Source organism: Amphiura filiformis, chromosome 3 (genome assembly GCF_039555335.1).
Source record: "Amphiura filiformis chromosome 3, Afil_fr2py, whole genome shotgun sequence".
Lineage (NCBI taxonomy): Eukaryota > Metazoa > Echinodermata > Ophiuroidea > Amphilepidida > Amphiuridae > Amphiura > Amphiura filiformis.
Window position 1 is genome coordinate 41,951,334 of NC_092630.1, and position 27,662 is coordinate 41,978,995.

Genomic DNA, 27,662 nt, shown 5'->3' on the forward strand with positions numbered 1-27,662 from the left:
TCCAATTGAAATATACACCTTTTATGTGTGAGATTAAGGTCATGTCTTCCATAGGGGTGTATGGATTTCAACTGGAATAGCCCATTTTGTAACCTCATCCTATCTTGCAGAATTTGACTAAGTATGCTAGTGAAAGACTAGATGTTCTGCCCCATAATGCCATGGCATATCCTGGCTCCCATGAGTATTTCATGCATTGCTAACCTTGTATGGTCAGTTACCTGATGAGAAATGGCCGGTTTTATGATCATTAACTTTTAATCCCATGTATATGTGAGAATTTGATGAACTGTGAAACTGACATGAATTTGGTTTTTAAATTTTGTTATTTAACTTTCCGAGTGCCAGTAACTATCTCCAATAAAAACAGGATATTCACACATTTGCAATCATCTAATATTTAATTGAGATCTTGGACAGAATGCTCTGAAAAGTAGGAATGATGATTTAAAGTATTTTCAGCACTTGACATCTTGTCTTTAACCCAACCCTATTGTTTTTGTCCAAAATAAACAATTACTCAGGAAAAACGAAGTGGTTAACAAGGATTTGAATTACCGAGTTGGCCAAGATTCATTACTACACCTCCACAATCACAAACAACCCACTTACTGGCAGGGAAAGGGAAATTATAACAAGTAGTAAAGTAGTGTAGGTGTGTGAGAAAAACCATTGAACTTCAGTCCCCCAAAGCATCACATGCTCAGTACACTTATAACGTTCTCTGCCAGTTTCTCTCACTCGTTATGGACAGCATATCCAATAATTCTACCCCATGAGCCATGATTAAAGGAGGAAATAGGAAAAGTGATCCCGCCCGGGAATTGAACCCAGGACCTCTTTATTTCATCATAATTCTTACCCACTTCAACTTACCATGAATACAGGGTAAACCAGCCCTGCATTACTGCTGTTTCATACGAGAGTCCCTGTCTTCACAACCCCTTCTTGCTCATCAAACCATGTCAACATCTCTTCACTGAATGCGTCTGCTAGCGATTCACCAGCATCACCTTGGTATGAACCCTCCTCTGATGGTGTTGCGTAAGAGTCTGGTCTGGGTCTATGTATGGAAGAAACAAGAATGATGTATAAATTTATATGGGAAGATTTGGAAGTGTGTATATTTTATTTGAGGAGAGTTTTAAAAATGACTTTTTCTTTTATGATGGCAACTTTGTAATATTTTAAATAGCTCCATGTTCACATCTGTAAGACTGTAATTATCAAAGTGATTTCAATTGTTTTCTTTTATATTCATTTACAAGTAGTTCTTTCATGTTGTAGTTTTATATTCCACTCGAATCATAATCATCTTACACATTTTACACAGACAATTACACACAAAACACAGGGCAATGTTAGGGGAAGATATGATAGTACAATATCCTATTCTCAATGAGGATTCCAAGGCCATTATGTATCATAACAGTTCAAAATGCAACATTCCCAAGACATGAAATTTGTACAAAATACCCAACTTTGATTCTTTCCTATTCATTGCTCAATATCACCTTTAAAAACCCAACAATTTGACTCTGCAAACACACCCTGCTCCCCAACCGGGACCTGCTATCAATTCACCAGCTAGCCAATGCTTCAATGCACTTGATATGATTTCCATTTCTACCCCAATAACTCTCCTAATCGAATAAAATTCCTGAACCTTGAACATAACCTGACACATTTCGCTTTGCCACTTCACATTTGTTTCTGCCAAGTGAAAACAGTGTCGCTGTAAAAATGGAGTCGTCTCCAGGAAAGTGACACAGATGACAGATGAAATGCGTGAACAAATTATTGAAATTGGCTTTATGACACACTTAATTTGGCGCACCGGATAAACCACACCCATTTAAATTGTTCAGCACTTTTAAAATCAAGTATTTCTTTCTGTGCTGGTTGAACACTTGGCTCACCATCAACCATTATTAAATCTAGACATACTAGGGAGGTAACTTCAGTTAAGTATAAACAGGCATCAAAATAGACCTACATTTTCTATCTAAATGTCAAAATGTTGATAAGATCACCATACGTGCAATACTGGATTCGGTATGGCTTATTACGTCGCATGTTTCAGATCTACATCCAGATCCCAAGTGAAACAACATGATCCTGGTTAAAATGGATCACCCTGATCCAGGTCAAACTGGATCACTGTGATCCGTATCAAACTGGAGCATGTAAATCAAAGTAGGACTATGAAGCCTAATTTGCACCATTTATAAAGTCTCAAAGCAGGCTGTATAAAGTTTTTAAGTACATACATCCTAAGCTTGCATTGCTGATATTTGAAAGCAGCTGAATACATGTACTCATTTTCCTTCTATTTTCAACATCATGTTTATTCCTAACATTGATCATGTTTTCTCCAGCTGAGAAAGCAGCAAACGCCAGACTATTTAGAACACCCAAAGCATGACACCAAATCAGTGAACTGATCACACAGGGGAATTTCAAATTAATCATTTGATAGAATAACATGACTGAATGTAACACGTTGTATTTCCAAATTTCCGAAAACTACATTTAGTTCATTTTTTTGCACTTTCCTCCTATTTCCTATCGGATTCATAGTCACAGAGTTGTCTAAATGCAAACATATATCCTTTGTGTTACGAGAGGATGACACTGCCAACACTAATTTTTCTCCAACAGGATCATTTTGCACATATGTCTTCCCTTCCCATTTTTGTACTTCTACATGTATATTTATTTCCTGTATGCAAAAACATATTTGATTCTAAAGATAACTTTCATTATTAATGAAGAAATCCAGGACAACAAAAGCACCCATGGTACAACTTCTTGATTTTTGAGAGACAAATTACAAGTATAGAAAATACCAGTTATATCACAGTCGGCATCACGCTACGGATGCACTTGGCACCATGCCTTAGTTTAATGCTATCCATCAGAACTAATCATGAAATATGTTTCCTCACTGCAACATTCACAACTCTCAGATAGTAATTTTTGTCTTTGGAGGTTTTCGGAATAAGAGTCGCGTACAATGTGCAACTAGCGATAACACCGATAACACCATGCGTTAAATCTTAACAAGTAGAGTAATTGGCTCCACATTTTGGTTCAGGCAACTTGCACAATACTGCATACTGTGTTCCACATACATGCTAACTTTTACAATTTTCTTGTATAATGTGTTCCACATATATATGTTAACTTTTATTGAGTATTCTTGCTGTTCATAAATCACAAGCCACTGACGGTATTTGGGAAAGAAGAAACAAGGTTTTTTCTTTAAAATCAACTGAAATTTCTTCTAAAACTGTTGAAAACAAGCCTGTTGACTAAATATTAATAACTTGTCCTACATTTATCAAAACCTAGAAGATATACATATCCAAATTTCAATTCTTGTCTTCTATGAAATCCAAATTTCAATTCTTGTCTTCTATGTTTCTTACCCAATTTTCAATAATCGCACCCATCCACTCACCCCACACAAGTGGTTAACACTCTTCACGCGGGTGTCGACTGCAGACAACATGATTCAATTTTTTTTTTTAATCAAAAATTTCAGAAATGTAAATTTTCATGACCATATTTGGAATCAGCATGAAAAATGCATTAAAATGAGTACAAACAAGCCTTGTAATTCTTGTAATTGGTTCAGTAGTTCTTAAGATAGTTCTTGATATTTTGAGAAAATATTTCAAAACTTCAACTTTTTTCCGTTGAAGCGCATGGCTAGCACGCAGAGCATTAAAAGTGTTTTCAACCTGATGTGTTTTTAGTATCCACAGAGAAGGAAAACAAACAATACTATGCCAAGGGAGTTAACTAAAAGACTAACTGATTCCAACTAACAACCCCCACATGTTTACAATTGAATGAAGCAGAAGGCTAACTCACTTTGGATTGAGAGGGAGAGACCCCTCTAGGAATACAAGCATCGGAAATAACTTGGCTGAAACAACACCAGAGTACTAACGCATGAAGATCAAACATCCTGATGTTGAACAAACCCAAACGGCAGTTTTAAATGTTATAATCAATAGAAATACGATGCTATATTAAAGCAACGTATCATCTGAATTACAAGACTCCCTTTGCTATTAAATTTTACTTGATATTAAAGGAGGATTTTGTGATCCTAGCATCCTTTTTTTATGACATTTTTCATTAGATATCCACGAAAAAAGCTTATTTCCAAAATTTCAGTTGATTCCGATTTTGCGTTTGCGAGTTATGCATGATTATGTGTATTATTACACTGCTCCATAGACAATGTGTTGTAATTTCGTTCTGGTGCACCAGAACGAAATTCAAATTTGGCGATATTTTTGCTAAACGAATTAATCTGCAAGAAATATTTGGTACATATATAAACATTATGTAGCCAGAGGTATCCAGTGGTGTAAAAATCTCAACTTTTTTTTGGAAAAGTGGGGGATGAGGCTGTGGATCACGAAATGCCCCTTTAAGAAACTGAGCAAGGCTGATAATGTCCTGTTATCTTATTTGATATTGAGACACTGATGACTGAAATTGCATGATAAGGAAATACTTGGAGATATGAATAAATATCCAACGCTATCACAGAAAATAAAAGTTGCACTTTTGAGTCTTTGCCATTTCGTGACAACTCTGGTTTTTAGAATTAAAATTCTGCTTTTGTAACTGCCTAACTTATCCACTATGTTTACAACCCAAAATATTGCTGATTAAGGGGCCCAACTCAATGTAACTGAAATATGAGAATTCTGCTGATCAACCTATGCCTTGCAAGTGGTTGCATACCTGTTTATCTTGGCGGATCATTTCTCTTACATTTTCTATCTCACGGTCAATTTTACGCCTGAAACAAGCGATATCTAGGTCATGTCCGGCACCGATTTCCTACAGCGACATTGAGCTTAAATCTTGGCGAGATTACAGGTCTACTACCCTACGCCCTCTAAAGTATATCATTCATTCTGGACTTAACGTACTGTCAGCAATGTGTGTGTATACTAATTGAGACAGTCCAGAGGATACATTCCAGGAAATGCAGAGTTCAAATCTACAAAATCAAAGCCCTGGTATACTCTAAATATTTGTACTCAACATCACATTACCTGTCAGCAACAGGTGTATCCACTAATTGAGATATTCCAGGAATCTCAGTTCAAGATGCAGATTTATAAATAAGATCAAACCCTTATTATCTCAACTTGATGTCAGGTTTATGCTGTCAGTAAAATACATGTGAGCTGATATGATAAAGTCCAGGAGATATTTGAGAAAAACTCCTGTTCATATGTACCTAATTTGCTTAACGATATAAATTCATATGCGTAATATAAACCACAGGTTTGAAGTGATAGTTTTCCTAAGAAACCAATTTCAGTACATGCAGTACATAGACTGTATCGAATAAACCAACCGGAAAGGTGTAACAAATGAAATGGTAACCATGTTGGTGGACAGCTCTAGGTGTCAGAGGGACAAGTTGCTAGTTTGATTCTACAACCATTCATACCTATAACCTTTTTTATTGTATTATCATCATGATGCAAATTGCCCATGGAGGCCTCCTGGTGAACAGAATATTATTGAAATGAGGATGAGTGACGTAGTATTCAAAAGTACCTGAAACTTTGGAAGTTCCTGAAAACATTCTACACTTGTATTGTATTAGAAAACATGACAATTTGTGGATAGTCGTCATGAAATTGTGCTCTTGCATGTATTACAAAGTATCTGTGAAGGAATAAGGGACCGTTCACAAATACTTGGGGGGCCCTGAAATTTTTTTGACCCTCCTAAGGGGGGGGCTGAAAATAATGACCACAAATTTTCCTGGAAAAATTCAGTTTATATGCTTTTCTATGGGGTTGACCCATAATTTTCATATCAAAAAGGGGGGACCCTGACATTTTTGAGGTCTGTAAAGGGGGGGGGGGAGCTCGAAAAAATTTTGTGATGAAATTTTTTTGCATCAGGCCTCCCTTACAAGTGTTTGTGAATGGTCCCTAATGCACTCACACCAAAGGAATATTTGGGCAAAAATATTGAAACTACAAATTTAAATTTGGCAACCTATGTTTTCAAATGCACAAAATGTACCAAGTGCACTCTACCATCATGCTCCCAAACTGTCGACAAAGCAACTTGATGCTTAAAGCCATGATCGAAGTCGCTGTCTGCCAACTTCCACAATCAATGTCAACCTGCTAGACTTCCCATATTAGCCATTCCTGTGCAACCTGGAGACCATGATTCCGATGACAAATCCATCCTAATTCACACCTAAACATGCCAAATCCTCTCCCTTACTGACCCACCATTTAAGGTTAACTCCCTTGTTTATCCTTATTGAATCATATTTTGATTCAATATTTCAGCAAATAGTCACGCCATCGGAATTCAAAGGTGTGTTTATTTTGCTATATATCCGCCGAGTCTTTCTTTTCCTATTAAAAAATAATATGCTCTTCCTGTATGGACAGCCTTTTGCCCCAATGTCCATTGTATTTGATATTTTTGACATTTGTAACACATCTATATACAAATCCTATGCTATAATACCCAACCATAGGAATCCCAATGCATAACTCCCTACAAGCAATAATCACCCCACCAATACTGCCATAACCAATCCCTTTGGGAATATTCAAATCTTTGGGGAAATTTTCTGAAGGGTGGGGCAAAAATTACTATGTTGTTCCTCTAGACTGCTCCCACATTGAAAAATGCACACAAAAATATATAATTTTTACAACTATTTTGACCTATGATAAGTTGGATGTTGTCTGAAACAAGGGTACAATTACCGAATAGGGTGCAACTTGGTTACAGTTTTAGAGTTGGGTTAGGCAGTCTTGTAATAAGACTAGTAGAGTTGCATCCTACTCTGCAATCGCTCTGAAACAAGTCTCAAGGAAAGATACACAATATTTCTTGTCTATTTGTATTTTGAGCCACAAGGAAGTAAGGCAGCTCAAGTTAATGTCTGCAAGCATAGTCATATCTCATGACCTAATACCTGTTACTATCATAAAACCACAACATCCTTTTATCATACCTCTCTTACTGTCAAATTACTATCTACCCATATTAGGCACCATGACTTCATCCATGTTATCTTAACAATATCAGAAATCCATCCTTGTCTATGGGCCAGACAATAACACTGGTGTCCGGGCTGCCTCTGTCCCTTTCCGTAATTTGGGCGGAAAGGCCATCAATTAGTATGGTCCCAATGTATAGTTCATACAGGATGTGGGGTTAATCTATGTCCACATAGCAGGTGCCCCAGATGTACTCTTTACCTGCAACAGCTATATTCTTTATTAATTACTCAAGACATGAATCTTATTGATGCAAAGATAAATGTTTGGGCTGACTATGGGTGAAGACAGAAATCTGCTAATAAAGACATCGGATGGACAGTATGATGTAACACCATTGGATAAATCACTTGGGTCCTACAAGATTTTCCTGTATTTCCTATTCTGGATTTCATTTTGGCTAATGTATGTTCAAACAAAATCAAAAGTGCTTTAGATGTGCTAAGATTTTGATACATATCTTAAGGTAACTTTTGGTCATATAGGTATCAATCCACTGCTGAATGAAAATATTAGAAATTGCCATCACAGTTCTGTTGCATTTGCTCCTGCCATAAAAACTGTAAAAAAGAGGCAAAATTGCTCTCCAAAACATGCTGATAATTATGATCCAATTCAATTCAATAGAGCAAAACATTGTGAATGTATGTGACAGTAACATGTTTCATAGTCCTACTCTTTAACAGTTAAGCCATTTTTCACATGAGATACATTCGCTAAATCGCAGCAAGAGGTTGCTGCCATCCCAAACCTGACCATAATCCTAATCTCTTACTCATAACCCTAATCCTAACCCCAATCCTAACCATGAAACCTAGCCTAAAACATACCATTAACCCTTACCTTAAAACCAAACCTAATCCTAACCTTACCTCTGCAATCTATTTGGTGACAGTCATTCTGGAGGCTATATCTATAATACCGCAATACTTGAATTAAAATGCAAAAACAATTTTGTCCATTTTCATTATATTAGATCTTTTAAGTAATTTACTCATTTTCAAAGCTTTGTAAAAGTGCTGTAGAAATACTGCACTTACATCATATTGGGTACCCATAGGCCCTCTCCACCAAATCTATGCAATCAATGACCCTATTGTAATTCACCCCTATCATCAATTACTAGTTTGTATTGTTTCGTTAATCCCCTTCGCCAATGGCAGACGACAAAAATCTGTGACTTGCAATTCCAACAGGCAGGCAATAATGCAATGAACTCATGCAGAATTATGTCTTTACATTCATGAATTGCATGACAAATGGCTTTTGCAGCAATAATTACCCCCCCCCGAAAAAAAAAAAAAGTTCAGTGAATGTAACAGGCACAAAAGATTTGCATTTATTTTAAACAAAATTTAGTGTATACAAATATATATATGTAGGCCTTAACATCAGTTCCGTTTTCCCATTTTGAAGGTAATCCTACAGTAAGGTTATAAAGCTTTATGCAAGGTTTCTGAATCGGTTGAATCTGATTTTGATTAATTTTGCATTATATAGAAACCTGAAAAGGTGACCTGTATTTAAACACTTTCACAATGACATGTACTTCAAAAAATCAGTTTCTGTACTTTCCAATAAAGTCAAACACTTTTTTTTTCACTGAAGACCAATCTAAACACAGAAAATTGGTTGATAAATACATCTTTCATGATTTGAACCGACACTTTCCCCCAGCAAGCCATGCTTCGAAGTTTCATGCAAACATGCCCACTGATGCAAGCACACCTTACCTGACCAAAACCATCACCCCTCTGCGCAAAATGGAATATGCCAACTACAGCTCAGAATGCTTGTAACCCCAATATAACTTAACATGAATTTTTCTGCAAAGATGGAATATAGCAAGCCAAAATCCTATCATTTACATCCAAACAAAACATAAAGCAACAAAGATTTGCTACCAAGACAACAGACTGCTAATTAGTGCATGGCTATATCTGAAAATGAAAAAATGTGCGTTTTTCAAAACATATGAACATAAAAGACGCATTTCATCATCCGGCTGCTTCCTAAATTGAAATCACATTCAACATATGATAAGCAAAATAAATGACAGTGAAATATGCTGCATAACAAGAAACAAGCACCCTCTATTGGAACAATGTGTCCTCGGTAGAATACTTTCAAAGCGAAGCAACACCACTTTGCTTTTACACACCATCGACAAATATAACAAGTTCGTAGGTATGGGGGGAAGGGGTGGGGTAGAACAGAAAATAAGGCACAGAAAGAAACTTAAATTGAAAAACAAAACATCCAGCAATGTAGTCTCTGATCAAACCGATTATTTATTCAAATATAGTGAATCTTTGGATGTGATAGAGACTACATGCTATGTGACAAAATACATAACAGAGGGTTTACAATGAAAACAATACACAAACAAAACATAAAATAAAATAAAACAGAAAATAAAAACAAAACAAAACTGCTTACTGTACTGCGGCCGTCCTGATCTCTTGGTGCTGTCTTGAGGAGGCTTGGATGAGGACGCTACCTTCTATAGAGGCGGTGTAGGAATGAAGGCTAGAGTAAATAAATTGCATAACACAGCAAAAATGGAGTGCGATGAGTGAGGGGGATGGAAGTGTGGGTGGGGTGATCATAACAAAGCACATACAACACAACAAAAGCATGACATACGTGGCGTGGCATGCCCTTACTACATACATAACTACTACCAAACTTACAAGGACCTTGCTTGCTAGAATCTGATGTAATAATGGTTTCATATTTAATGATCATCTCAAAATGCTTCTACTTGATTTAATATTTTATCACAATTTCAACAAATTAACATATTTTCATGATTTTTAAATAATTGTTTGATTGAAAGTTAGTCGTCAAGTTAGGTCAGGATTAAAGATCCGGTAAGGGTTAAGTGAAACAGGCACTTGACAAATAATACTTTTTTAATATGCTGATTAATCTAAAAAAAAGCAACTTTCAAAAATAGAAAAATCAATCAAAATCCAGTCCAAATCTTCATTTCCAAATTGCTGTTTCATCTTAATCGTTTATAAATAAAAGATGATAGACGATGATGAAGCAATAAAACAAATTCATTAACAAGGTTAAAAGTGCTTCATTGAACCAGAAAGTCCAGCATCAATTTCCAGCCAGCAAGGTTGAAGGTAAACACACATGCAAATCACTACTATATATCTACTAGCTTGACTTCACTACATTTCCTTCTGTCTCACAAATATAGCTAGCCCTGTTCCTTTTCTGATCATTGTCATTCTAGCCCAACGACTAAACCCGCTATAAAAACTACTCCAAAATCAGGAAGTGACTTATTAAGTTCTTAATCTAATTAATCTTAACCCAATTCAACATCAAACTATCCAAAAATATGGGATATTTAGTCAAAGTGTTCATTTTATGAGACCTATCTACATATTTTTGATAATTCAATTAACAGCATTCCCAATGTCTTATTATTAAATGTGTTTGTGATCTAAAGTAATGGTAAAGATAAAAGTGCAAAATTATTATTTTACAATTTGGGATCAAATTTTAAGCTTTCCAACAACCAATGAGTATAATTTGGTGATCAAGTATACTGATGTCCAGATTTGAAAATTATGAACACTACAGCTTCTAACATTAGTCCTACTAATAGATATATTGTGATGTTAATGTCACACAGAGCTTACTGGAGTTATAGGTCAATGTTAATTTGAAATAATTTTGTAAGTGTTTTAAACCGCATTTCACACTTAAGTGCAAGAAAGAGTTTTGTGGTTCATTATGGAAAAGCAGGAAGCCACAGCAATCACACTCTTAACAGTAGAGTTGTTATGAGAAATAATGGCTACGAGATACAATGATTTGGCATCATATGCTGTGTAGATGTCAGAGTTGTATGCATCATTATTCGCATGTGTGTTGTTTGTTTGTGTGTGCATGCTTGCTTAAAACCATATCTTTGTATGTAAGTATCTACATGTGGGGGTGAGTGCATATGTGGATGTTACTGCAACGGACTGTCCCCGTTTAGCTAAGTTATGCAATTGACTGCAATCAGCCTAAAATGCATTTCAGAGTGTGTACCCTATTGTTGATATAAAAAATCAGTCCCCGGTGGATAGGTTCAAATCCAAACAAAAATTGTGTATAATTTGTGTAAAATGGGGTCAACATCCTCAGTTAGGCGCAGAATTTTTTTTTAAAAACCATTTGCCGGTCCTGAACAGGGTCCCAGTTTACCGGCAAACACATGTAGTGGTTTATACTTGGTGTATTACTTGCACATGTATGTTTGTTTTATCTCACCAATTATGATGCATATCTATTTTGACAATTCACATCAGCTGCAAAACGTGAGTTCTGAGAACTATGTTCTGAACGATCATATTTTAACTTTAAATTAAAATACATTTGTACTACATGTACGTAAAATTATAGATGACATGCTAGTACATTTGGATCATTTCAAAAGGTTATTAAAATCGTAACCATTTGTTGGCATGGCAACCATTCATTGCTATTTGTTAAAGACCTAATCTTACTACCAGCTGGCAAAGGTTCTACCAAGTTTATCAGATAATATTAGTGAATCACTCTAAACCCACATAAAGATTAATGATTTATAATTAAAAGGAAAATTATTCTTGTGTTAACTGACAGGGGTGCTGTTTTTAAAGTACTAAATACTGTAAAACACATTATTTTCATGGCAAATTTGTTATGAAACTGTGTGATAAAAACACTTGAAAGCAAGGCATTTTTTGCAGATAAGCTAGGATCATTTTTTAGGTGGTTAACACCGCCTTTGTGCATACTTCTTGTCACTGTTGAATATTTGTTTTTCAACATGGGCTACATTATGAAATGCATGGACATACTGGTATAATTTTTAATTTTCCTGCATTTTTAACTGCCAAGGGATCAGAGCAGGGATGTAGCTACGGCGGGCGGTGGCGGGCGGCAGAGCCCGGCACTCAGATTTAGAGCCCACCACTGATATAAAACTTAAGCTCTAGCACCCAGCACTCAAGTGTCAAATATTGCAAAATTACATAGAATTTGGCAAAATTTAGACAATTTTCAATAAAATTGTCAATTTCACAAAAATTCCCTCAAATGCCACCCGGCGCTAAAAACTCTGGCTACAACCCTGGATCAGTGGGTGTGAGTTCAGCTTTAAGCCAAAGAACCCAGCCCATTATCAGAATTATGAAATCACCTCAATGGAATTTGATGCCAAATTGTTAAACACTATGCTCATGAATTTAAGTTGTTTTACAGTTATCATTGCCATAAAGTTAATTCTAAAGGTTAATTGTTAAAGGATAACGGATTAATTATTAAAGTCATAATGACAAAGTTAGTCCAAACAGTAAACACAGGAACTTACTAGGTGTGGGTAAAATGGATCAGTGGCATAACAAAATAGGAAACAGCAAATTTAAAAGTTATGACGGGTCTAAATTTGGGTTATAAAATATCAAATTAAGTCAAACTAATATGGGTTAGCGAGGTGTTAGTTCAAATGTCATGGCTGATGGAACATTATAATGCAAATCAGAAAATAAGTATACAGAGAAATAGATCATTTAAAATCAAATGAGTATGAACAGTTGGGAAATGCATTGAAATCTATTAAAATCTGTATTTAAGTATATGGTTTGATGATCCTTATATTATGATTTCTTGAAATGATCATGGCAATATCTTAATACTAATAACTAGCCAAAATATTATCAGATCACAAAAATAATATATAATCCTACTTAATTTACTTCATATTAATTTATATGAAAACAAAACGGATAGAGCTTCTAACAAATTTAATTGTGTTATTTTTTTTTTTTTTTTTTTTGTCCAATCTGGTGAATCCTTAAACTGCTATAAAAACTTATAATAGGAATCAACGTGCCTATAATGTGTCTAATCTCACGTAGAGAATAACAACATGTTGGATTTCATCAGTGGCAGATTCAAATAAGTGCGTTTACACAGTTGCATCGCCACCATATGATCAAATCACCCTTCTATAAGCCCTGTGCGATTAGGATAGCGCATACAATTCAAATCTGCTACTGCAAAATCTAACATGGCATTATTCTCAACTTGAGATGAGACACACTATACACAATATTCTCCGCTAGTTATATTTTCCTAAAACACACTTTTAAAATTAAGTCTTTTTAAAATTTAAATTACTATATGATAATTACCTGCTAACAGATCCATGAGCAAGTTTCTTGGATCTTGAGACTGGTTCACATGTCATGGGAGTAACAGGTTGATAGTGTACTTTACTAACGGCAATACCACTACCAATGGCTGGTTGTGGTCTAAGAACCATTGATGATGTAGTCCTATACACAGCAGCTGGTTGGGGTTCTGGGTACATGGATGCACTTGATGTGCTTGAGTTCTGACTTGATATACTAGAGTAAGATGCTGTGTGCTGCATGCTTGCATAGTTTGAATACTCGGTCAAGCGATTAAACGCCGGATTCTGTTGGACGTGGAATGGTGCGGAGTTCACTTGAGACGGACCTGTGAGCGAAGAATGCGACGAATGACTGCTTGTGGATTGGTTGGAAGAGAATGAATTATGTCTCCTTCTGTGATGATCAACAGGGGGAGGAGGGGGCATAAGGTCACGTTCACTTGTGATGGACGAGTGAGTTGAACTTGAGCTGCCTTGATCCGTATCATTTCCTCTATGATTATAAGGCTGATTTATAAAACTATTTACATCTTCAAATTCATAACGTTTTGTTGTACTCGAAACACTTTCATGCATCGAGAAGTATAGTTTTGATATTGTTGTGAGCGGTAATAACCACGGCCCCGATACGGGGCATAGTTGTTGAAGCTCTGTTCTTCCTCCTCAGTTTGTTGTTGATTTGGTAGACTGGTCGCTTTGATATTCAAAAGATTTCCCATAGAGCCATGCTTCTTTGGTGATGGAGGTTGACTCATAGATGTCGGCTGATGATGATATTCTATGTCGTAAATCGTCTGTATGAGAAAAATTTAGCATCCTTGTCGCATGCTGTAAATCATGCAAGGATGCAGCGTGATACCTCATTGGAGGGGGATCATAATTATGGTCTCTTTGCGATACCAATTCTGGCGATTCATAATAACGTCCCAATTGTTTAGGTAATGTCCTGTTTGAGGCATTATTATAAGAAGGGGGTGGTGGTCTATCAGCATTATGGTTCACTATCTTATATCTCCTTGGTGATCCACCATTATAAGTAGGAGGCCCTCGCCCTGATGATGGTCTACTTATTGAATCATTATAACTAACAGGAGTTTTGGAGCGAGTTCTTGAAGAAGGAAGGGGTATTGGTGGGGAGTCCCCGTATTCCACACTGATACGCTGATATCTCGGCGATTCTTGATAACCCGTTGGAATTCTATCTGGTGTTCCTGGATAAGCCGTTGGAATTCTATCTAAGGTTTCATACGTATTCTCATGCTGTGTTTGTCTGTGGTTCTCTCTATACCTTTGTTCATGTCTCGATGAACTACCATTGTAACTTGGTTCATTACTGGTATTATTGTAAACTTGCTCATGACCAGGATTGGTATTATAACTTGGTTCATGCCCAGAGTTTGTATTATAACTTGGTTCAGGACCAGAACTTGTATTATAACTTGGTTCATGACTTGAGTTGACATGCTGGTATCTTGGTTCATGGTCACCATTACCATTACAATCGGGTTCATTCCTAGAGTTGACATTATAAACTGGTTCAGCATTGACATGATACACATTATCTGAACTAGAACGTTCTTCCTCATACCCAGCATCGGGTCCAATTGTAAATACAACATCAGCACTTCCAGTGTCTCTGTTACTGCTAAGAAATTCCTCACTTCGAGCACTTTTTAAGTGTAGTCTATATTCACTACGTGCACGCTTTAAAGTTCTCTCCTTCCCGGGACCAATTTGTAAAGAAGCATAGTTTGCATGAGACTTTGAACGTGATCTTAAACCATCTTTGATCTTTCTTGGTAAAGAACTAGTGCTATTTTGATGAGGTATGTCAGAGTATATGTCCACTGGATTGGATGGCCTCACGATCATCGTTAATCTTGTTCTTACGAGTGGCAGGCGGTGACCGCCACCCACCATTCAACAGTTGCCGTGGCACACTCTTTGAGCGTATTCGCTTATCATCCTTATCCTTGTGTTTACTACGCCCTCGTTCCCTGCTAAATAAGGAGCGAACAGGTGGTGGAGTTTTCGGAGCATGGATCTTCCGGTATGTTCCTTCAAAACCTTCCATGTCTTCTTCTTCAGCCTTGGGAGCCATTTTGTCAGGTAACTCCAAACCAAGTCGAATTTTCAGCTCTTTCAGATCATGCTCTATACTGGCAAGCTGTGAACACAATTAAAAAAAAGTGGAATTATTATAAATGCAATTTGACAACGTTTGTTACTCTTACATCTTTTTCAATCTGATATGAAGTAGAATCAATTTAATAAAACAGGGTCAATCAGGTAAAGTATTTGCAGTGAAAAATTGTGAGTTCTTAGCCATTTACCTTGTGAGCTGATTTCTTGTAGGACTCCCTCCTTGTCTTGCGCACCTTCTTGCTAATTGTCGGATCATCTGCCAACTTTCTTGCTGCTGTTGTTATTTTCGATTGGATCTCTTGTTCAGTCTCCAATTGTACCAGCTGTCGGTTCTACACAGAAAAAAAAAAATGTTTCAAATGTTACTAAATTGCGATCCTATAGAGGGGGCATTATGTAGTGCAAAGGTGGATGTGGGGATGTGGGGATGTGTGCCCAGGGCTGTGCGGCAGATTTGGGTAACATATTTGCTGTCATAGTGGATATGTCACCTTGTTACTGGTTCTTGCTTGATTTGCACACCTGTTAGCAATCCACTGACTTTGTGTTATGATCATTTTGATTGTGGATCTGAACACTGATAGTGTGAACCAGTTGACCATAGAAAGGATCAATTCTGACATCACACTACGACAGCAAATTCAGGCTTTAGGTTCATATCTGTGGGTCTGGGCCACAAATTTCAGAAAACTTTTTTCAAAATTTTCTCCACAAATTTTGAAATAGTGCTAATTTTCATTTTTTAGTAAATTTGGCAAACATTTGCAGAATGTTTGCCAATTTTGCTTCATCAAATTTGGTTTATTTTCTGGGTTAGTTTTCAGAATACCAAGGCACACATCCCCACCTAATCCAAAATCAAGAACCCCCTGGAAGTTGAGTCGTTTGATTCTAAGCATACCTAACATTTCATATGATATAGTTTAACATTAACTGACAAGTCATAGATAAATGTTTCCCCTATTACTGTTTTCCTTAATGTTAGGAAGCAGATTTTCTGTGATATCCTGATTGGATTTGTCAATAATCTATCTAGTTTTCCATAATGTGCATTAATACCAGTCTACGGTTTTACTGCATCTGCTGATAATGATATCATATTGAGTTACAAGACAAGAAATTTGATATAACATTATACAAAGTTTTGGAAATTGATTTTCTTGAAACAGGTTTGCTAGTCACTGTTCAAAAGTAAACTTAGAATAAGAAATTAAACTCTGCTTTAATCGCAATGGGCTTTTACAGTTGAAACCCATCCTATGGAAGACATAACCTTAATCTTTAACATAAATCAAGTCACACATTCAGGTAACCTCATTTGAAATTCCCACTCCCTGTGAGGCAGGTTAAGGTCATGTCTTCCAGTGGGCACATGGATATCAAATGGAATAGCTAATCGTTTGTTTGTTTGTTTGTATATCTTACCTCAGCTGAATCATTGTCAGCATTGACAGTCTTCTTTGACAATGTAAATGCAGTAGTGACTCTCCTCTTAATATGGGGTAGTGCCTCGCCGGACTTACGAGGATAGTCCAAGGGAAACTCTCCAGTTAATTCCTATTAAAACAAATAATATATATGAAAAACAAATTTAGTATAGGCTACATGCATGCTTCAAATGGTTTAAATAACAAGGAAACAAAACAATATGTTTATATGCTCTTTTTATAGCCACTACGTATCGACTCAAAATTAATGAGATCTATAAGTACCTGTGTCTCAGAACTAGCAACTGAGGATTGCAGATTCAGACAGATGACATTTGCTTTGATTTTACAACACAAATCTTATTGATCTTCATTGCCATAAAATGTGACAAATGCCAATGCTATTTTTGGTGCAGAAAGCTTAATGAGCTTTCACTTTTACTACAGTCTTGTCACAAGAAATATCAGTATTCTAGAAAACTATACTTAATTCAAAAATATAACTTCCTGAACTCCTTGAAAATGTCATTCTTTTCTTCATTAAAATTCAGAATTCTGCTTAACCATGCAGTATAAATCAAAAGACGTGTTTGGGGCTTGAGCAAACTGACATAAGAAAATATTGAGAGAGAAAAAAAATCAGCGGGGCTCAGTAGTATAAATCAAGATACTATTTCTGTTGAAGTCACTCCACACCATGAAATATATTTTTAACGAATTGATAATCATAGAATGGCAAATAAAATGCAAGTTAGATTTTCAGGAGAAAATGTTAATGGGAGGTGCAATGACCTGCCAGTACACAAGGTATTTGTAGATTCTCATAATTTCTCATAATGTATTTACGGATAATTAAAGTCATCATATATCATCTGAACTTCACTTCAATTGAGTCCTTGAGCAGGTGAATGGAGACACTCTACTCATCAAAGTTAATTACATAATCCTTTAAGGATTAAATATGAACCCAGTAAAAACATATAAACTTTATAAAATTTACTGCAAGAAAAAATTATGTAATATTGAGAATATAAGTTTTTTTGTATTGTCAAATGTTTATTAAGTATATTGGGCTATTGCTTTACCTAACTCTTCAATTCAGCGTGGATTTATATTTTATACTAGCCTAAAGGGGTATTATTTGACCCTATTGTAACATGAATTAGTAAAGGAGGGCATTAAACTTCCTTGTAGTGCAGAGGTCTATGGTTGCAGGCAAATATTCCTGTACTTGAAGCCCAAGTTCACTGACCCTACTAACTCCTAATAAGAGTGTAGTTACATAAACTCTGACATCTCCAGTAAATGAGCTTGTAACAGATTTGTAACATAATCTTGCTTAGATATCAGTAGCATAATAGTGGAGGTATAGTACACATCTTTTGTGCAGAATTTCTGATACCAGTGTTTACCAGGTCAATAGCCTTTCTAGTGGTTTACCAAAAATACATTGAATGCATACACAACAAAAAATATAACAAAAATGTACAAAAACATAACTTAACAAAAAAAAATCAACAATCAGACAAATGTAAATGGTATTTCAGGTCAGACTTTATAAAGTGATTACATTCAATAACAAAAAAAGATAGAAATCTGAAATTAATCTGAACCACATTTGCCATTTTGTTGCAAAACACTGATTGGAGCACTTGGGCAAATCAAGGAAGTTGATAAGGTAATGGCTTTTGATGTCCAACAACCAAAATTGCCCAGGGAATGTTTGTGTGGTTTGTGACTGGGGACCATACACACTTCCAGTTTTCCTAATTTACTTCATTACTGGCTTTAATTCAAGAACCACAGCACAATCTTAACATCTTTAAAATAAAATAAACGGTCCCTCTGCTCCCATCACACAAACATCAAGAAATTGATGTATAATGAAACCACATTGGTCCACTGGGTTTCATTCAAGTCTAGGCCTTGTGACCTGACCTTTAGCAATGATCCGGCTAACTTGAGTGTATGGACAATGTTACACCCTATTAACACTGAACATGGAGAGTAGATTGCAAATTACTTGCAAAGTTTCTTGCTAACATTTGCATGAAATTGTTAATTTAATGCTAAACAATGCTGGTCTTGATTCACCTGGACTATTTTTAAAGGCCCTTATATTAATGGGCAATTGAATTTGCATAGCGTGTCTTAAAAAGAAAATTAGTATTTTCACTTTCATTTTCTTTCCAAAAGAGTTAGGTTTAGCTCTAATTGATCAGTATCTTTGGTGACATTGTTTGACATGTTTTCAACTTCCAGACTATATTTCAGAGCATTTGATGAAAATAATTAACACGCTTCCCCTACTTGAATTTTAAGCAGCATTCATTTACAGCAAGCCAAGAAAAATGCTCAATCATTCTCAATCATCACAAGATTAGATGCATAACTAACTAATAATTACTGTATTAGGAAATTAACGTCTCTGTTCATGTCTCCGTCTTACAAACCTTTAATTTTTTCCTGAAAAAAATACACTAAACAGTCCACCTGAGGCAGTTTCTGGATTCAATCATAATCACTGCAATCTGTGGTACAAACTGATCCAAATGTTCCTGCAACACATTTTGACAGCTCCCAACCATCCCTTTTCAAATCCAGCCTTCCTCCTTGTCTAGTCTTACATCAAATCTTGCACCAAATACAAATTAAACGGACCAATTGAAGATCTATGCATTAATCATCTTCCACACACAAACAACAGACAGGATGCCAGGATTGGCTTAAATTTATAAATTAACTTGTGACAAAATGGTTTACAAATACAGTAAGCTTTTAAAAATGCTCATAACTGATGTTTAATCCAAAATGCTAAGAGATAATAAGCTTTTTGAAGTGATGATATATGATGTTTAATCAAGCATGACTTAAGTTTTCTTGCCTGTATACCATTAAAGCTAGGAGATGGCAGCTTAAGCACTTCCTAGTAAGGAATTGTGCTGGTCAGTCAGTCGGTTGGATAGTTACAGGTCATTTCTATTCAATATCTGTAAATATCTGGAAGCAACGGGTCATTCATTTACTTACCGCTTCCCGGACGCATACTTTCTTGAGTTCCTCAAGTCGTTCTTTAAGTCGTTCTTCCAAGGCATCTTTCCTTGCTTTCAATGCCATGATCATCTCCTTTCTCGCTGCTTCCCCCTCCAAGGCAAGAAGCTCCCTTGAAGCTGAACAAAGAAAAAATAACAGTTTCAAAATCCATCACCAATTGTTCAGATTCACAAATATCTTCCCCTATTTCCCAAAATCTTGTTTAATAAATCCTGAAACATGTAGGTAGCCATAGTATTACGCAGCACTGCAACACCCAATGATAAATAATGTAAAAATTCCACACTTATAGTGCTTGTGAAAGTAAACTGTACTTTACCACATATGCTTCCAATGACAAGAGTAATTTGTATAATATTTATTAAGCTTTTACCACCTGCTAAACAGTATCTTTCTTCTCTTCCCCTCTTTTCCCTCCCTCTCTCCCCTCCCATAATTCCTCTTATTACAGATACGATAGAGGTGTCTAGTAACATGATGATCTCCAGGGTTTACAAGGAGGGGCTGTAAACCTTTCAAATGACTAGTTCAGTTATTAAGTGACATAAGTTATGCTGATTGCAATTGAGAGTGTTCCTTCCCAAAGTCGACAACTTTTTAAGGTGTAATTGAAACTTGTCACTTTGCATGTGTCTTTTTTAATGAAAACATCATTTGTTGAAAGTGGCTGCGAGGCTAGCAGCATTAAATCATGCTATATTACGTACGGCAAGGCCTGTAACTTTCAACAATTCCATATAATCCAATTTTTCGATGGAATGCAAGTTGAAGCAGTAATGTGTGATTTGCTCCAAAGGATGCCCTGTATTTTACTTTTGGCACAATTGTAGTACCCAAACATGTACTGTGAAAGACTAACCTGAAGTGCTTTAATTGTAGTCAAATTTTTGATCAAAACAGTTAAGCTGCTAAGTGATTTCTTTCATTCTACCTTTTTTTTTGGCTTAAAAATGATCCGAAAACCCCTCACCGGTGTTAATATATTGATCATGTAATGATTTTGGCAAAGAATAACAAAATTAAATTTGACTGAAATCATCATCATGGCTTTAATTCAGCTGTGTATACTTTTCTCGGATCCTGATACCAAATTGTATAGTTACAGCGGCATCGAAACTGTACGGTTCCTGTGGTAAATATAGAACATAGAATGATGTGAATAGCTACTGTAGATATTAATACTTACAACATAGTTTATCCTTATGCTGCTCTTTGGCATCTCTAAGTACTGTCAGATTGGAGGTACTATCTCCCGTTCCTGTCCCCGTGTCGGCACTAATTCCACTACTATAATCCGAAGCTTGTGATGCCTGCGATGACGTTGTCAGGGAACCGGTACTTACAGTCAGGTCTGTCGCTATCTGACTGAAACTGCGCTGCGATGGATAGCGCTCCTATGGATAAGATCAAAAAGAAATTAACTAATGTTAATGAAAATTGATGTTAGAGAGAACTCAAATCAAAAGTGCAATATTAGGCAACAACTGCTATGAAACTAATAGCAAATATATTCAGTTTTGGATTTCAGATGACCCAACTTCAGGTTCACTTTCAAAGCAATTGCTCAATTTCTATGAAATTTAAAGCACCGCAATGCAGTGAAAACTGTCAGAAAAGTAAAACTTAGTACCAACCAAACCCACACTATCTGACCACACCATCCTGCTCACTAGCTCACACAACTGCAGCTATCATAGCCAATATGTAGGCACCCTGCCTGACGAAATCACCGCTTGCCAACAACTGCCTAAAGAATTATTTTAGTCTATGTAACCTATTCATTCAGTTAGCTGGTAACAGATGGGCTAATAAATGAATGAATGGATGAGCAATACTTGTTAGTTGAGCAGGAAGGCGGGAAGACAATTCTCACGGATTCCTAATCAACTACTTCCCCTAGCTGGCCTAACGTGTCCCCTGACTTGCCACTGTATGGGAGGGAGCTAGGGTTTAACAGCTTGATTGGTTTAGGCTGTTATAGGAGTATTGAATAAATTACCAGATAGGATATTATCAATCAATTATTACTGATCAATAACAATCCATTAAGATATGGCGCAATAATAGTTTCATTACATATGTCAAATTTCATTAGATCTGGTGAAAAAATATATTATTTTGGCACAAACTGGTAAGTGTATGTAGTCTATTAATACAGTGATAGACTAAAATGATGGTTATTGCATACATTTATTACACAGGAAACTTGTAACTTCCAAGCTCTGTACCAAAAGTCCGGCATGTGTACATACATGAATGTGCAGCTGTGTGTATGTGCAAATAGAGACCAAATTCCCAATTCAGATCCAATGAAACAATCACTTGTTACAAAATCAATAATTTGTCTGATTTGTCCAAGTCTAACCCATCATATTTTCAACATTTTGCCAATAATTAAGTTAGCATCATCAATCAGGAAACATAATATTGTCATGTATCCATATGGGACATGATTGAATTGATGATATTTCATGTTTGCTAACATTCCGACAGACGGATACTTAGTGCAGATGTTGCGAATTCAACGGCCAGACGAGTCTATTTAATACCAGATTTATTTGTTCCTGCTCTACTGACACAACTCTTTGCAAATGTCATCATGGAATCATATTTTTTTCAATATGACTGTTCAACATGATGTTGTTCACTTTCATTTAGGGTACACAAACCAGATCACATTCTTGTATGGATGTTTCTATGTGGGTCTTCAAATCCATACTTCTACAGTAGCAGTACCCACTATGTACCATAGCTTGTAGCCACCAACCACCATGTAAGAGTTTACCATCAACCCAATGAAAGATATATAGTGGGTACTACATAGGTACTGTAAGATATGTGATTGCATCCTGTATTGAATGTAATGCAAGGACTGCAGGGGCACAAAAGGAACAGCTTTGCTGATGGGTACCGATATGAATCTAGCTGTGTAGTAATTTTCCAATGGTAAAACAATTAACTAATAGAACTAAACTAAATCTTACCACGTTGCAAACAAACTACAAAGTTCAACTGAATTTGCACATGTATGTATGTGACTTTAAAACAGTGCAAGCCATTTTGATAAACAAACAACTTTCAAGTTTCAAATATAAATTAAGTTAGCTGGCAATTCCTAATATCTTCCAAACATTTCATTTCAATTTACCATGGCTCTACTCAAGAATACCAAGCTGGTTGCATCTTAGAATAGTTACTGGTACCCTGAACATATGTGATTTGAGCGAAACAAATGCAAACATATGTCTGCACGGCATATGCTCACACTTGTTCACTCTGCTGCGAACATGTGGTAGTTAATATAATTTCCATTAGGACTATCACTTTCTCATGCATTACTGAAGTTTATATACTGTTAAAAACCTAAGCATTTTGTTGTCCAGTTGGAAGCGATCAACAACCTTTTCGTCTATCAACTGGGTCAAAGTTTTATTGACCAATCTCCTATTGTTCATTACTTCCAACTGAACAATAAAGCATATGATACCAGCCTTTACACACAAAAATAGGCGAAACAGTATTTCCCGGAAGAAATTTCACAATTCGCAATTAAACAATTATTTAATTATTTTTTTGTCTGACGCCTTCCTTACCTTGCTATGCTTCTTGTCCAAGTAAAACTGGTGTTGACTCACTGCCATGGCCCACATCGATCGTATCAAAACTGGCTGACCATACCATGCATGTACCGTAGCATTGCTAGCACCAAATGTTCGTTTACTTACAGAAACTCTGTAAAAATACAAATAGGAAGACGATTTAGATAATATTCCAATTGTGTTCGAAGTCTTAAGCTTGAATGCCAATCTACATCATCAGGAAAGGAACTATTCAAACTAACTGATCACTTGGCTTAAACTTGTATGAAGTTTATACATGAGTGTGCTGCTGGCATGAAGTTAATGATGTCTAAATTTGGATCCAATTCAAAATATAATTATGCATTACTATGATCACTAGCTTGGTTAAGGTCTGCTTGCAGTCGTACGCAACCTTGCCAACAGTTGTTTGTTTTCCTATCCACCATTGCATAACATAAATCCATGGGCTAAGTCTAAAAATCACCAAAGCAGGACATTGAAGCTCCGACTGTGAGGTATGCGAACAAACGTCATACGTACTACTTCTTGTTTGTACTGAAATGAAATACTTCTGTTGCAGGTATATTGTCCAACTCAGCAGAAAATTGGCAAAATTAATGTCTACCTTTCTCCAGCTAGCACTAAGACCAGAGAAAGGAAACAGTGCAAACACACCCCACGGCTGACACGAGAAATTAAACTTGAAACTTCGATTGCAAGTTCATGACATCCCTATTACAAGTTCAAGCAAATGAAGTCAACGGAAGAGAGAGAAACATGGTCGGCTTGGAAGGATGAGAGGCAACAGCCTGCAAAGAAACCCAGCAAGCACTTCCTTAGAGATAAACATAAGCGTTGACTAGTTTCGATCTGGAAATGGGGTCTAGCGGTGCCATTGTATGCACAGTGTATGCCTCCATCTCATAACATAACTACTAGTTTTACTCGGCTGCGCTTTTGGTTTAGGAAGTGTGAAAAGTTATTCTTGTTTTATCCAGGGGCGATGAAGTTATTAAGTATAAAATGTTTCCTTGTAAATATCCATGTGTTCTCTAGGGAAACATTAAAAAGATCGAAAGTATGGAAAGGGCTGTTAATAATATGAAATGACAGGAAGTGTGGGACTTTCAACTCTTCCTTCCAAGCTTGATATCTTAATAGTGTTTATCATGTTCTACTTTCATCTGTGGCATATAACCAGGGGAAGGGGCATGAACCCCATCAGGACTGAACCCCTCTCTCCTTATGCTCCTTGATTTGGCAGTTAATTTCAGAGGTCCATAAAGAAGTCCTGATTCCACCACCCCTTCTTGTGGACATGCTTACCCCAACTTGTTGTGATTATCTAAAAGCCACAGACTTTCAAACACGTTTCAGGCTTTTTCTACAAATTTCCAGTGGCGCAAAAACAAATGAAAAAGCTTCCTCTGCACATGAAATGTCGCACATCAATAAACAAGAAAAAGCCTTACAGCATGATTGGTCTTTGCTATAAAGAGTGAATACTAAAGTATTGCTGATATTTCGAAATTTCTCAAACAGCAGTGTCCTTTGATCAAATCACAGAGATTATACAATGCAGCCATAGATTAATACGTCAGCTATTGTCATGTGATGTAAACTATCCAAAGAAAACAAATTGGTTGATTCATAAAACTTTTTATGTCAAATATTCAGACTATAGAGAAATTAGTCTTAAATAATATTTCAATTGTGGTAGGAAAATGTACACCAGGCAAAAAATTGGCATGGGAATAAATAATATACATAAAATATTGAGTGAAAAATTGAATATTAAGTGTTTGTTTCCTGTTTACTTGTTTGTTTTAATGCATGTTTAGGACATTCGGTAAATTATGTACCACTTGTTTAAAATAATCTATGAATATCCCACAAATTTAACTTGCATAAGTACACCATATACCAAATGTTAAGTATTATAAGTGCTATATAAGTGAGCCACTAGAGGAAAGGAATATGTGGTGCATATAAGTATGTGCACACACCACCACCAGCCACCACCCACACATCTACCCATCCTTGCGATAATGTTATACTTAATTGTACTTTGACATATTATGGAAAGTATTATTACTCTCACTTTCTGTAAAAAATCTGTAATATTAATATACTTTCTATTCCTGCAACTCTTTGGGAAAAATGGCCCACTTCCTCTTGCTATGGTTACAATTAAAACAAAGATTATATGTATTATGAAGTACAAGCTTATCAGGAAGATCTTCAGACCACTACTACAATAAAAGATTCACTTCTTCTTTTCTGTTGATTGAAATTTCACTTGACATCTATGATGACAATGGTTCTTATCGTATTCTTTGTGGTATTTAAGACTCTGTAGACCATTACAATTCCAGATGAAAGCTATCTCTGTATGAGCTTAATTTTTAAGCCGGTCAGAAAATAGAACGTTTGAAACAGTCTTCATGGATGCTTTCCTGTATGGAGACCAGTTAATACCTGTGTGCATCCATCCTCCTTCATCCAATCACCCCTCCAGTGTCAATCAATTCAACACCTCTCCTTAAAGCCCCCTGAAATCTGAGAGAATTTTGAGCCCTGGGCATTCGGTGTCAGTGCAAAGATCAGTTTGCTTGATGAAGACTCCCCCATGTAATTGACATGGGCAAGGAGGTCAGTACAGATAACAATTATAGACCAAATAGGAGCCTACTGGTGTCTAGCTACAGGCTGTTACATCCTAGTTGGAAATCTAGGTCAGATTGATCTCCTCCATCCATGAAATTATAGGGTGAAATCACAGCAGCTGATAGGTGTATCCCATCATGCTCTGTAGTACCATAGTAGAACTGCACATGCCATAGAAAGTGTACACAAAATCCCTCACTTCAACTTTCAATTACTCGCTTATATCAGGGGAGCTTAGACTTTTGTTTGAAAAAATATGATCTCTAAAGTATTGTGAAACTATCCATAGCTCTCAATATCTAAGCGGCTCTTGTTTATATTTTGTATATATTTGCTATGGAGCAAGCTGATACACTGCAATGCATGATGGGATACTCCCTTTAGCTGCTGTGGGGTGAAATATGCCTATTTGCTTCCAGAATAACAACAAGCATTGATTATAAGGTCAATATTGCTCTCAATCAATGAAATCAAGTAAAATACGCTTCACTATTCAAACTATGCAATGCGTTCACTATGAATACAAATTTGAGATCAAACGAGGCTACTGCAAGGAGGAACTTCAGAGAATATATGAAATTGTTATGCTTCACTAGGCAATACAAATACACATTTTGACACAGAAATGTTTCAAAATTGAATTACATATTTTGTGGTTTGGCTTTGAATAAAGATCACCTATAGCCAAAAATAATATTGCAACAAAATCAAACCAAGATGTCTGCCTTCAGGGGATTACCCTTTTTTGGTGTAAAGAATGTTTGCACTTTCATTTTGGGACAAAAACAACAATCTTTGAACCAATTCTGAATTTTATCAAATGGTTTAACTTCCCTGTTTTTTAAGAGGAGGAATACAGAACATAATATGTTTCTTTAATTATTAAATTCAGAAGATTCTATTTTAGTTAGGCACAAAGCTTTCACTACATGTATTGTTAGGAGTTTTATTTCATGAACAAGTGCTCAAATCCAAGTACCGTATTGGTCCGAGTATAGTCCCACCCGTTTTTTATGTGAAATTTTTTCACAATTGGGGGTGGGATTATACTCAATTTCAAAAAAAAAAAAAAAAAAAAAATTTTTTTTTTTTAAATGCATTTTGAAATCATTAATAGAGTATGACATGAATACAAATTATCAATTTTCATATTAAAAATACAAAATATCTTGAAATTTTTTTGTTTTGTTTTTTTTGTTTAGGTCAACCATGAATGATCCTAGCATCTAGGTCTAGGTCCAGTGACACTCCAAAACAATTTCTGAAATTTTTCGAAAAATGGGGGGTGGGATTATACACGAACGTGGGACTATACTCGGACGAATACGGTAATCACGGTTTCTTGGAATTCATAATCTTTTGAAATTTGTTCCTGCATATCATTTTTAATGGAAACACTTCAAACTAAGCAGTGTGAGTTGTAAAATTATAGCTACATGTATTACAGTGGTTACTATGTGCGATCATCATATCTGGAAGAAATGTCAATTTCTCAGGAATAAAAGCCAAATGGCCCACA

The 27,662-nt window shown here is 36.1% G+C and overlaps 1 protein-coding gene across 1 annotated transcript in view; it reads right to left on the reverse strand.

The window, feature by feature from the left end:
• LOC140148546 (uncharacterized) overlaps positions 1 to 27,662 on the reverse strand; it is a 143,648-nt gene that overhangs the window by 4,777 nt on the left and 111,209 nt on the right. The window contains 11 exon segments of the mRNA XM_072170539.1: positions 877 to 1,063; positions 9,519 to 9,608; positions 13,268 to 13,811; positions 13,814 to 14,057; positions 14,059 to 15,124; positions 15,126 to 15,436; positions 15,603 to 15,746; positions 16,840 to 16,971; positions 19,872 to 20,011; positions 21,082 to 21,289; positions 23,489 to 23,627. Of these exon segments, the coding sequence (XP_072026640.1) occupies positions 916 to 1,063; positions 9,519 to 9,608; positions 13,268 to 13,811; positions 13,814 to 14,057; positions 14,059 to 15,124; positions 15,126 to 15,436; positions 15,603 to 15,746; positions 16,840 to 16,971; positions 19,872 to 20,011; positions 21,082 to 21,289; positions 23,489 to 23,627 (3,166 nt within the window). The 3' untranslated portion in view covers positions 877 to 915.